Source organism: Neomonachus schauinslandi, chromosome 7 (genome assembly GCF_002201575.2).
Source record: "Neomonachus schauinslandi chromosome 7, ASM220157v2, whole genome shotgun sequence".
Taxonomy (NCBI): domain Eukaryota; kingdom Metazoa; phylum Chordata; class Mammalia; order Carnivora; family Phocidae; genus Neomonachus; species Neomonachus schauinslandi.
Window position 1 is genome coordinate 71293831 of NC_058409.1, and position 12134 is coordinate 71305964.

At 37.7% G+C, this 12134-nt stretch overlaps 1 protein-coding gene across 1 annotated transcript in view; it reads right to left on the minus strand.

The window, feature by feature from the left end:
- Positions 1–280: 280 nt before the first annotated feature.
- ELL2 (elongation factor for RNA polymerase II 2) overlaps positions 281–12134 on the minus strand; it is a 68643-nt gene continuing 56789 nt past the window's right edge. The window contains exons 8-12 of the mRNA XM_021701703.2: positions 10608–11178; positions 8418–8484; positions 4576–4747; positions 2292–2336; positions 281–2200 (exon numbers count right to left, since the gene is read on the minus strand). Coding sequence (XP_021557378.1) covers positions 2084–2200; positions 2292–2336; positions 4576–4747; positions 8418–8484; positions 10608–11178 — 972 coding nt within the window. The 3' untranslated portion in view covers positions 281–2083. The remainder of the gene's footprint in view (positions 2201–2291; positions 2337–4575; positions 4748–8417; positions 8485–10607; positions 11179–12134) is intronic.

Sequence of the window (12134 nt, forward strand, 5' to 3'; positions counted from 1 at the left end):
GGCCCTATACCCAGAGATTCTAATTTGGGTTATGCAAGTGGTCCAAGCACCTTGCTTTTGAGAAACACTGCTCATAGCAAATAGCAGCAGAAATCTTTGATTAAAAGGCCAAGTTGTCCAAGAAATGACACCAGTGAGGTCACTACCTACAGACAAATCTCTTAGGAGACTCCACCTTTATATGAGGAACAAAGTTATCCCCAATTAAGTTTCCTATCTTTTTACAACTCAAAGTTTAAAATCAATGAACATTTAGTAATGATTGTACCAATTCTGAGGTAAAAGGAAGAGCACCAGGGATCTCAATGCTAAAAGAAACCAATTCCTTAAGAGGTCCGTGCTACATAGAAATCTAATTTCTGTGGTAATGTTATAGAGTTATAGTGCACAGGGTCTTTTATCAGTCTTTGTATAGTCTTTTTACTTTTGTATACTCTTCTATATTATCTACTCTTTCCAGTTAATGTTTTAGAAGAACTGCAAAGAGGAAAGTTCTTCTATATGTTCTCTCAGGTTTTCTAGATACCAACATTTTCTGGTTTACACTGATACACAACAAAGTTATTTATTTATTTTTTGGATGCTGGAGACAAACATCTTTATTAAAGATACTACCAAAATTTTGGCAAACATTTCAAAACAGATTTGTAAACATAATGCTTCCCTTTTCAACTGGCAGCACTTTGAAAAGACAATACGATAAAGACAACACAACTTGAATCAACATTAGTTCAAAATCCTTATATTTTTGACCACATAACTTATGTTCCCACATGATAAAACAAATGATAGTTTAAATCAACGTCAACAGATAAACTCCATGAAATGAAAGTTTGTGCTGTTTGATGACTCACAGTATGTTATGGTTAAATATATCCGCTCTTTTTTTATAGTCCTGGCTCCCAGGATGAAAAAAAAAATCTTTAAATATACATTTCATGTAGGTAATAGCTTCTTTGCATATCTCTCTTCAAAAAATACTTTATAGCAGTATATAAATAGGTTACCTACATGTTTAATTTTATAATTTTGCCCCAAAACTATAGATCTGTTTCATTTTCATAACATATTGATTTTGCCCAACATTAATAAAGCTGACAAACTGTTGAAATGGAAATGCTTTTGTCTTCCACAATAGAAGTAGCAATTTGACAGAAAACAAACAAACAAACAACCCCTACAGTAACACTCGTCAGTTGTTTAACCTGAGCGTTTGGCCTACTGAGAGTAGCAGCTTTTTTCCTCCATGCACGCTCACATCCACACCACCTCTGCACACATACAGGGCGAGCACACGCTTTCAGACGCTGGTAGGCCACAGTATGCTTCCCACTGCTCTAACCAAGTGGGAAGCAGTGTAGCTAATGATTAACCACACTAATGTACACAACTAGCAAACACCTTAAGGCAACCATTGCAATGGGGGGTTAACTTGCAGGGCAGATATACTGTCTAGATCAAGTCAGCCTGTATGTCCACATGTGTGTGCATACCTATACACATACACATACGCCTTTCTATTTCTTAACCCTCCAAAACAATGTTTCAATTTTTTTTTGTATTTTGTGCAAATTTCTAAATATTCTACCATTTAAGGCAAAGAGTTTGCATTAAGAAAGGTCAGAAAATAGGCTTATGTTTATCCAAAAGCATTTCACCTTGCACATTACTTTTTTTTTTTTTTTAAACACACATAACTTTGAAGTGTGGACATTGGATCCCCAATATCTAAAAAAAAAATCATTTCCAATGACAAACATAAGTTTTTAAAGAAAAAATTGATTTGAAGTATAGACACTGGATCCCCAATATCTAAAAAGAAAAATTATTTCTATTGACAAACATAAGTCTTGGGGGTAGGGTGGGGCTGGGGTGAAGGGCCAGAAAAAAGCAGCTTCAAAAATGCAGGGAAGCAAAGTAAAATGGGGAAAAGAAAAAAAAAAAAGGTAAATAACTCAAGTTTACTCATACTGAAACTTTCAACAAGCAAAGTTTCATTTTTTTTAGAATCTTAGAGCAACTCATTTGGAATTTTAAATAAATAAGCTTAAGTTTATTCACATCTTCTGGTCCAAGCAGAGATTTAGTGCCATGACTCTGCTTGCTGCTGGTCAAATTCACCTATTAGTCTTTTGATGTGAGCCAGCTTGTTATGAAGATACTCGCATCTATATTTTTCTTCATGATAATTGGGACTGGACTGCAGAGGAAAAAAACAGGGAGGAATTAGGTTGCAGAATTTGTAATAGTTCCCAAGCACGGGTCAGAAAACCCACAGTGATGATTCCTACCTGCTTGATCTTCTGATATTCCTGTAAGACTTCTTCGTGAACATTCTACAAAATTAAAAATTAAAATCAGAAGGGAACAACTTTTCTTTTTGACAATATAAACAGCTAAGACCCATTCAGTAAGGGTGTCGGAAATACTGATGATGGGAATGTAAATTGGTACAATCTTTAAAGAAGGCAATTTGGCAACTGCTATCAAAATAGCAAATGCAGAACTGACTCAGCACTCCTATACTTCTCTTTCAGATTTGCTTGTGCCTGAGTGAAATGCTGTGTGTACAAGGTTACTTGCTGCAGTATCAGTTATAAAGCAAAAGACAGTACACAAAATTTCAATGTCCATTAATCCATAAAAAGGGATACTAAGAGGCCATTAAAAAGGGGGAAATGCTTCATGCACTTATATAAAGTTCTCTAAGGTGCATTATATTGTTTAATGAAAAAAGTACAGAATGATTTATACAGTTGGATATTATTTGTTTAAAAGGGGAAATAGAATGATATTCTAAGAATTTCATTACTTCTAAGATGCATATTTCTTATCAGAATTTCATGACTTCTAAGATGCACATTCCTTATCATTTTAATGAGATCAGATAAATAATGTATCACAGTTTAACTTACTGGAACAGAAGACCGTGGTGCATATTGTAATTGATGACATCTTAAATTCAATTACATATGGCACATACATGAATTTACTTGTGTATATATGCACAGACCTCTGAAAGAATACACTGGAAACCAGTACTATTGATTACCTCTAGGCTGGAGAAAATGGCTAATACTTATGTAACCTTATGTACTATGGATTTAAGCTGTTTCCAAATGCTTACATTTATTCTGCACAACTCTATAATCACCTTATTTTATGGAGGGAGATTTTGAGGAAAGTTCGATAACTTGCCCAAGTCACACAAATATTAAATGGTACAGCTGGGAATCAAACCCAGGCAGTCTAGCTCTGGAGCCTCCTCCTAACCACTAAGCAGTCTTTGGAGTTACATTTTAGTTTAAATATAATCATGGTACACTGGTAAATAACTAGACCTAAAAAAAAAAAAAACCCCAAACCACCATATATCAAGACCTCTTGCATCCTCAAAGACTAATTCCTCTGGCAAAATCTGTAACTCTAGGCAGCCTGTTTAAAGATTAAGGCCCACTAATGAAAGACACATGAGTCTTTAAGGCACAGATGCTCTCAGGCTGTTTTCCCCACTGTGGGAAACCCATTCATTCTCTTACATAGATTCCTGTCAGAACAACAGTAGTAGGCCAGAATGAAGGCACTATCTATGGGTGTGAAGTGTGACAACTTCTGTGGCCGACACAAGGAGGGAAACATTCATTTATATTAATCCTTTTGCCTGTTAACTATGCGAACAACCAGTACGTGGGTCTGGCTTCTGGTTTGTCAGCTGTGGTAATACCACTACTTAAAGTCGGGAAGTGAAAACAGATTAGTGTGTGTTAACAAATGTCAGTCTTTGGAAGAGCTGGAAATACCAAACTTTTCTTCACTTAAACCCCAAATCTCTGTGGCACTAAACCCTGTTTATATTTTATGTCTATATCTTCCCTACCTTGTGTCAGATTGAGCTTTGTGTTTTTTTTTTTTTTTAATGTACTTGAAATAGCAATTTTGGGGAACAGCACCAGAACTAGCAGCTATAGTCTGAATTGGCAGTGCAATCAAATATTTCCGTGAATCCCAAATCCAACTTTTTCTCCTATTAGTTGTATTTGCTTTTTTCTTGATACTCTTTTTATTATGTTATCGTAAAGTTAAAGCATATATTACATATTTTATACATACTATGCTATATAAAACGTTATTTTTTTCCACTGACAGAAAAATAGTTCATTGTATTTACTTATGTTTGAGAACTATTTCAATATTTAGTTTCCTAGCTAATTTTTTATTTTTTATTTATTTTTAAAAAGATTTTATTTATTTATTTGACAGAGACACAGTGAGAGAGGGAACACAAGCAGGGGGAGTGGGAGAGGGAGAAGCAGGCTTCCTGCTGAGCAGAGAGCCCGATGCGGGGCTCGATCCCAGGACCCCGGGATCATGACCTGAGCCGAAGGCAGATGCTTAACGACTGAGCCACCCAGGCGCCCCTCCTAGCTAATTTTAAATGAAGACCAAAAGCTGCAGAGAGGCTGGTTTGCCAGAAGACCTGCTCTGAAGGCCAGTAGGGTGCCTGGGGATGGGCCAGGCAGAGAACAAAGAGGGTAAAATATGGAAGTCAGCCTATCTAGGAGCAAACATGTTTACCTGATACTCTTTTGAGCCTGGAGAAAGCCGTTTTCGTTGTGCATCTAGTTTGATAAATCTTCTAGCTACAGTCTCCATCCTGGCATGCAAGGCCCTGTACTCATCATACTCAGCATTGAAGTCATCCTTGTAATTTTGGCGTTGCTCATAGGAGACGATAGCAATATATTTTCTAATAAGAAAAAAGAAATAAGATAAATTGAGAGAGACTATAGAATCAACATGATGCATAAGCCTGACATTTAAACCAAAAACCTAGAAACCGTATCCAAGCATGTATCCTTAGACTGAATGCTGCCCCTGCCACTGTTTGCTCCCATGTCATTCCTTCGGACGACTTCCAGGTGAAATTATCCCACAGGAGAGCTTCAGACCTTCAGTGAAGGAAAGTAAATGTGAAAAAAACATGGTGGCGATGGGACTGAAGTGTGACTAGAAAACAACACTTTCACACATTTAGCTTCCCAAACCTTTCTCTATCCAAAGTAATTCACTACCACACTAGTGGCAGAGGCCAACCCATCTGTTACGAGTCACATGGAAACAGAAGGCCTCGGTGGGTAACATGAAACCAGGAGAGTGTTACATAGTCACTGAATGCTGAAGTCAAAGCTCCCCCTAGATCTGCTGCTTTATGAGAGGAGGTCTGTCTTTTGGCCGTTTATACCTGCTGCCAGCAAGGTGCCTCTGGCTTATTCTCTCTACCTCTTTCCTCCCACGTTTGACTAGGCAAATGTATAAAATACAAAAGAGTAATTGTTTTCTTTTGAAATGAGAGACCAGAAAAAAAAAGAGGGGGTGAGGGGGGAGGCATATTTCTCTAGTTCTTTTCAACACTAAAATATCATAGTCTGTGTAACTGAACATCAGCGTATACTATTATTCTAATTTACTTTTTTAATAAAAATGCCATAAATCTGTTTTACTTGGGGTTGTGAATAACTTTAGGAAACTGGTGAGGGAAGGCCATTTTCCCAGAGTGTCAGTTTAGTCAGTGGTAAGCAAATTAAAACAGCATTCTAATATTCTTTTTTTTTTTTTTTTTTTTTTAAAGATTTTTATTTATTTATCTGAGAGAGAGAATGGGAGACAGAGAGCATGAGAGGGGGAGGATCAGAGGGAGAAGCAGACTCCCTGCCGAGCAGGGAGCCCGATGCGGGACTCGATCCTGGGACTCCAGGATCATGACCTGAGCCGAAGGCAGTTGCTTAACCAACTGAGCCACCCAGGCGCCCCAACAGCATTCTAATATTAAAAACAAAGTATTATTTGTTTGTGGCTCCGGGAAGTGGGATCACACCAGGGTCTGTCCTGGGTCTCTGTACTCTGTGTTCCTGTCGTGGAATGCAAAATTCCCTTACTTTTGGAGATAAAAATTGAGATTTCAAAGCAATTTCAGGCAGGTAGCAGGTCCTTCAGCATGCCCCAGGCACGTGCATATATTCTTGACTGTGGGAAAACCTTGGAGTTCAGTCCTCTTCAAAAATGGTTTCAGATAATCTTGCCAGTTTTATTCAAAATGAGAGAGCAAAGTGTCCAGTTGGAAATGTGAGAAAAGTGATGCAACTGTGCAACCTTAATGTCCTCATTAATATTTTTATTCATGCTGAGTTAGACACTGTGGAGGTTTATTTTTCTAAGTGTAATTGAGACAGCAGTAGTATGCTGATTTAAAGCGCCCTGCTGGTATCTTTGCTGTAAAAGGAACGGGGCCAGCCAAGCAGAGAAGCAGTCCTCTCCTAGACAGGGCTGTCCTGACTGCACACCAGAGGAAGCCCAGGGTGGGGAAAAGAGGTTCCTGGGGATAAGTGTATGTAACCAAAATGGCTAAACTGCTCATGAAACTCAGGCTTAATTTGTTATATAAAATACCCTGCTTTCTCAAAATCACAACCAAGGCTACACCCTCAGTATTTTATTTAATAATTTCCTTAGGAAAAATACCAAACTGGCCAACAGTTGTGTTGCTATTATAGAAGATTATTTGGTTATACTGGCATTTTAACGAAAAGCATTTCACTATTTAAAAAAACAAAACAAAACTGTTATGGTTCTCTAGTTGGTTCCTAATGCAGGGATGGAATAAAATTTTCAGGGGCTTGGCTATTTCACAACCACAAGAAAAAGTATTCTTATTGTATAAAAATTAGGAATATTGTGGTTTAAGTATGACTTATTCAGAGGCTGATCATTAAGGTTTTATTGTATGTCTTTTTGGTTTTCTTATGAAACAACCAAAGTCTTTTAAGTTCTGTAATTTTGGTGTTCTTGAAAAGTCCAGCTTTCTCACCATTTTAAGAAAATTTGCTGTATTAATATCAGATAGTTTTGGGATAAAATAAATTAAGCAAATAATCACAGAGGTTATATACTTTCATGATTTTTAAGAGCCAGAAACATGAAGCAAATGCAGCAACCATCCTCAGATTAGGGAGTTAAAAACAAGTTTTAAAATATAGAACGAATTGGTTAAGCTGACAAAACACAGCAACATCCTAAATCCATGGGGAAAGGGTTAGAATTATTTTATAGTCTCCCCACATGATTTTGTCACATATAACCAGTCTGTATCACTATTACAAAAAAACGGGGAATTCAAAATCCAAAGATCCAAAATCACAAGAGAATGAGAGCCCAGTACTGCAGTTGTCATTTGAGGGGGGGAACTTTCACAAGACTTTTAAGGAGAAGTGGGTTTGCAAAAGGAGAGGTGAACTCTCTCATCAGTGAAGCCAGGAGCTGTCCCCCAACCCAAGCCTTCCTGGGCCAATTCAGTGGTGGTTGCTTTTCAAAGCTCCCTCAGAAGTCTAAAACCATACCACTTCATATGAGAGAGGACTCAGCATGGTTTCTTGGGTTCTTTCTAGTTAAGAGATGATAACCAGCATTATGGTTTCATGCTGTATCGTTCCCCATTAAATATAGCTTTCACACTACTGTTAAGCAAAGGTTAACATATTTTAAGTATAAAATGTTCTCTACTTTAGAAATGAACATTTCGTTGTACATGGAGTGCCAAACAGCATAGTTTAACTTTGTCCATCATGAGATGCTACTAAGAGAGAAAAAATGTTTATACAGCTCAGAGTTCATTTTCCAATCTACATTCAAATTATTTTGCCCATTTGTTCATTTTCAAAGCTATCCTGCAGTCAAATCTGTTTGCTCTTCTACTCTTCATTTTTCCAGGCTCTTGCAACTTAATTATTTCTTCTTACAGAAGCCTCTGAGTCTATAAAAAAGCTAGAATTATGTGTACAAGTTATAATTTCTGTGATAACCAGTTACAAAAATGTCTCCAGCTCAGCATTTAGCAACTTGTTGCCATAACAAGAAAAACATTGTAACTGGTACTAAAGTGAAATGATCAAATTTTACTATTCTCTCCTCTTAAAATTAATTCCATGGCAGAGATTTATTTAAATGAAAATCAGTCTATCTGTACTTTGTATTAACTGCGGAGGTTTAAGCTCTTTATCAGTAATAAACTCTCTCTTCAAGGGGAACAAGTGAATGTGCATTGATTGACTGTCAGCTTTGAAGAGTCAGATCCCTGAAATCTTCCATAATCAAATGCCTGGCCTGGCACCGGAACAAAGGACAGCCTTCTCTATACTTAAAGGCCCATGGAGCAGAGCTCAGAGCAGGGGGAGGCACAACCTGCTCAGGCAGACAGGGGTGGATCTGGGACAAGCAGGCTTAATGGCAGCCTTTCAAATGCAGGGGTGGCTCCAGGACTCTATTTCTGGAACTTCTTTTCTGATTTGTGAATTATGGGAAAAGAAATTGCAAACTTTCTAAAATTAAACAGTTCTCTCCCATTGGCAGACGTCAGAACTTACATCAAATAATCTGGGAGTTCAATTGTTGAAGAAGGCTCCGTGGAGGCAGTGCAACCCTCTTTAACTCCTACAACGAAGAAAAAGATTCAGGCTTTCACCAAACAGTATGGTTATAAAATGCCTATAATTCTAAAATAGATCAGAAACATCTGGAACACTCTTCCTCCAAATCTGTTCTTCCAGCTCAATAAGCAACAGTGAGCAAGGCATACAACTGAACCCGAACAATGGAGGCCCCATGACCAGGGCCAGCAGAAGTGAGGGCAGGCATTGAGAGTGCCCTGGCTGCTGCAGTGTCTGCATAATAAAGGAATTTCATCTTAACCCAAGGTCAGTCTTCTATTCTTTCCATAACAGTTGTGGCATCTGCCTAGCAATTCAAAGACTGTGGTGGCAGATGCAGCCAGACAATGGAAGATACAAATTTTACATCAACATCTACTTTTCATAGGATTCAAACAAGGCAGATGAGACAATGAAGTTAGGTAGCAGACTGCTCTGGCCACTGTATTTTATTGCCACCCTTTTTGTATGCAGACGGTGGAAGCAGCCAAGAAGTTTTCCCGTGTCAGTTTAAAGTAATTTAAAAAAAGTCATTACTGAATCACGATTTACACCCCTCCCATCTCTACATCTCATAATACTTCAGATTTGTTTTTAAAAGGACAAAATAAATAAATAAATAAATAGACTGCCAGTCATTCAGGGCTATGCTGTGAAAGTATGTAAAATCCCTCAGTCAGTATTCTATTTGTGTGAATGCACCACCTTTTCCTATGGGTATGTTTAGACTTTTTATAGGGTAATTTTTTAGCATTCAGAGTAGAATTAAATAACTCAAATCCTAATCCTGCCTGTGGCAAAACATACATGTTCAATATAAAATAAAGTGAAAATTCTGTAATTTCTTGATTTAATATTTTAAAAGACCAAGTATAGTAAACAGATTATGCAGACTCTGTGGGCTTATTGTTCATGGTCGGGTGCACGTGCATGCGTGTGTGCGTGTTTGTGTGTGTGTTTGACTCAAGCCTGAGTCTTTTTTTCACAACAGCCTGTGTCTTAAAGAAAAAGGCATTAAGTGCATCTCACCTGGCTGCTTCTTTGCTACAAACACCAGATAAATTCCAATAGATTCAGGGGCTGTGGGTATGGATCTATCCTCAGTATTTTGGGATAATCTCAACTGTCTTTGAGAGGTACTACATTCTCAGTGGAGGATTCAAAGACTAGGTCTGCTCCTCCAGTTTTAAACCCAGCCTAATTCCTAGAGAATTTTGCTTTAGGTAAGCTGGGTTTAAAACTGGCAGCAATGCTAAATGATGGGCTTGAATCTTCGATGTGCTGGCATGGGGGACATTAAGTTTTAGAGGACAACGTTTTTAAAATAAGAAAAATAGAATTTTGTCCCTAGGTGTTAAAGATCATTATACCTCAGGTAAGTGGTCTTTTCTACTGATTAGCTTTATAAGCTTCTTTGCATCTCTACATATCTGGCGTTTAAAGTTTCCAAAAGCTTGAAATGGTTAAATTTTACTAATAACAATTAATACTAGTTTACTAAAACAGGGTTCTTAAAACTGAAAAAGAACTTCTTAAGCTCTATCAAGCAAATTGCCAATAGCCTTACATAAGACAAACTGCTTTCACTCTGAATAACGATGATGTGATGGATCTGCATATGCAATCTTACCTTGCCTGTTTTATAAAGAATTTGACATTTCTCCTGTGTTAATATTAATTAAGGCAGGGGTGACCCTGTTTCTTTGGCAAATAAGGAAAAGAATTATTTTTATCGCTAATTGTGTGTCTGGTTAAATTAGTTCAAGACTGGCATATAATAGGTCACGTTGAGGTTGCGGAGTACCCTGGCAGTTAAGGGAAAGAGCAACACAGTCTACCTTCTAGAAGGGGGTCTCTAGAGGATAATAAAGTCATTTTCAAATGTTACCATCTTATTCTCAAATATAGAAACTATGTTTAATAGTTGGCTAAAAAGAGACTGAAAATGACTGCTGTTAAATACAAGAAAAAAATCTGCTCAATACCACAACACTAAGATTAATAACAGAAGGTCAATGGATAAAAAAAGCACTACTAATTACAAACAGCATAATCTCACACTCATGATGAGTTTGCTCTGCTCATTCACTGAACACATGTCGTTGGTTTTACAAATGTAAAATATACCTTCATTGGAATCTGGACTGGAGTTGCTCAGCTTGGCAATTTCCTCTTCTCTTTTAAGGTCCTCTTCCTTTTCTTCTGTCATCTCAATGTCGTGCTTTTTAATTTGGTCCTTCTCCTTGTGTTTTTTAGACTTCTTTTTGGACTTTTTGTGAGACACTGAATGGTTTTCTTCCATAGGCTTTGGACACTTTAGTAGAACTGAACCAGGGGGTAAGGTTTCCAGAGAAGTCCTAGAGGTATATTTATCTTGCTGGTCCTCATAGATACTACTGTTTTGACTAAAACTGTCAACAGGTAGGTCTTGAGTCCCCCGGCCTTCTGGAGTGCTGGGGGAATTGGAGTTAGAGTTTACAGTCTGAGGAGGATTGGAGACGGGCAGGTGGGTTGGAGGAAGCGGTGGAGGGGTAGGGATGGCAGCGGCTGCAGGGGGTGGCAGGAGGCCAGCGGCAGATTTCTCACTGGGGGGATTCAAATGGCCATTTAATGTTGGCGGCACTCGGTTTGTCAGGTGAGATATTCGAGCTTTTTTATTCATTAAGGGATCAATGAAATCTGAATCTAAAAGCCGTTTCTGGGGGGGCGGGGGGAAGAAGGAGAAAAAAAAATGAGCCAGTTTGTATGAAAACTCAACACATGCATCACTGGTTACCATATGAACAACTGAATAATTTTACTCATTCTTAAGTTTATCACCGGCATTATGTTAACCATTCTGCAAGCTTAAGCAGGAACAAACAATCCACAAAAACAAAAGGGAAATAAATTCTCATGCCTAACATAAAAAAGGAGAATCTGGCAAATATGTTTTTTGGAGTACTTATACTTTCTGATCATATAGCCGCACCCTAAGTTCTTCAAGAGCCAACTTATGTGGGCTATACCACTTCGGAGAGTATTAAATAGAGGTAACCTCCTTCCTCTGTGGGCCACAGCTGACCTAGTTATATTAAGAGAGAGGAGAAAGCAGTTTGTACCATTTCACGCTGTCAGAACTAAGAAGGGTAGGTAAAGGGCAATAAAAGCCTACACTTACTTAATCTCCTCTAATGTGCTAAGATGTTCCAGTTATGAATATTTTGGCTGTCATTTATTATTTCACCTGTCTTAAAATGGGAACAGCCAGCACCTTCAAAGTAATTTCTCTAGGTATCTCCATCAGTGCTGAAATGCTATTCAATTTCTTCCCTGTAAATATATCTCTTCAATGGATTGGAAAGTAAGTCTTAATGACAAGTCCACAAAAATGATATGGAATTAATGTTTCAAAAAATTTAAAAATTATGCTAATACTAGCCCAATCCAGCAACAATATTTAAATTAAAAAGAAAATTCAGGTAGTTGAAAAGTACAAAGCATATATCCAATGTAATGATGTGGCCTAAACTTCAGCTTGGAAGAAAATAACAGTTAATCATCCCATTAATTTATTCTGTTTTCAATTTAGCATCATTGATTTGGCAGCCATTATATAATTAGATCAGAGTATAAATAACTTCATGGAAGTTGGCATTAAAAGTGAGGATTCTA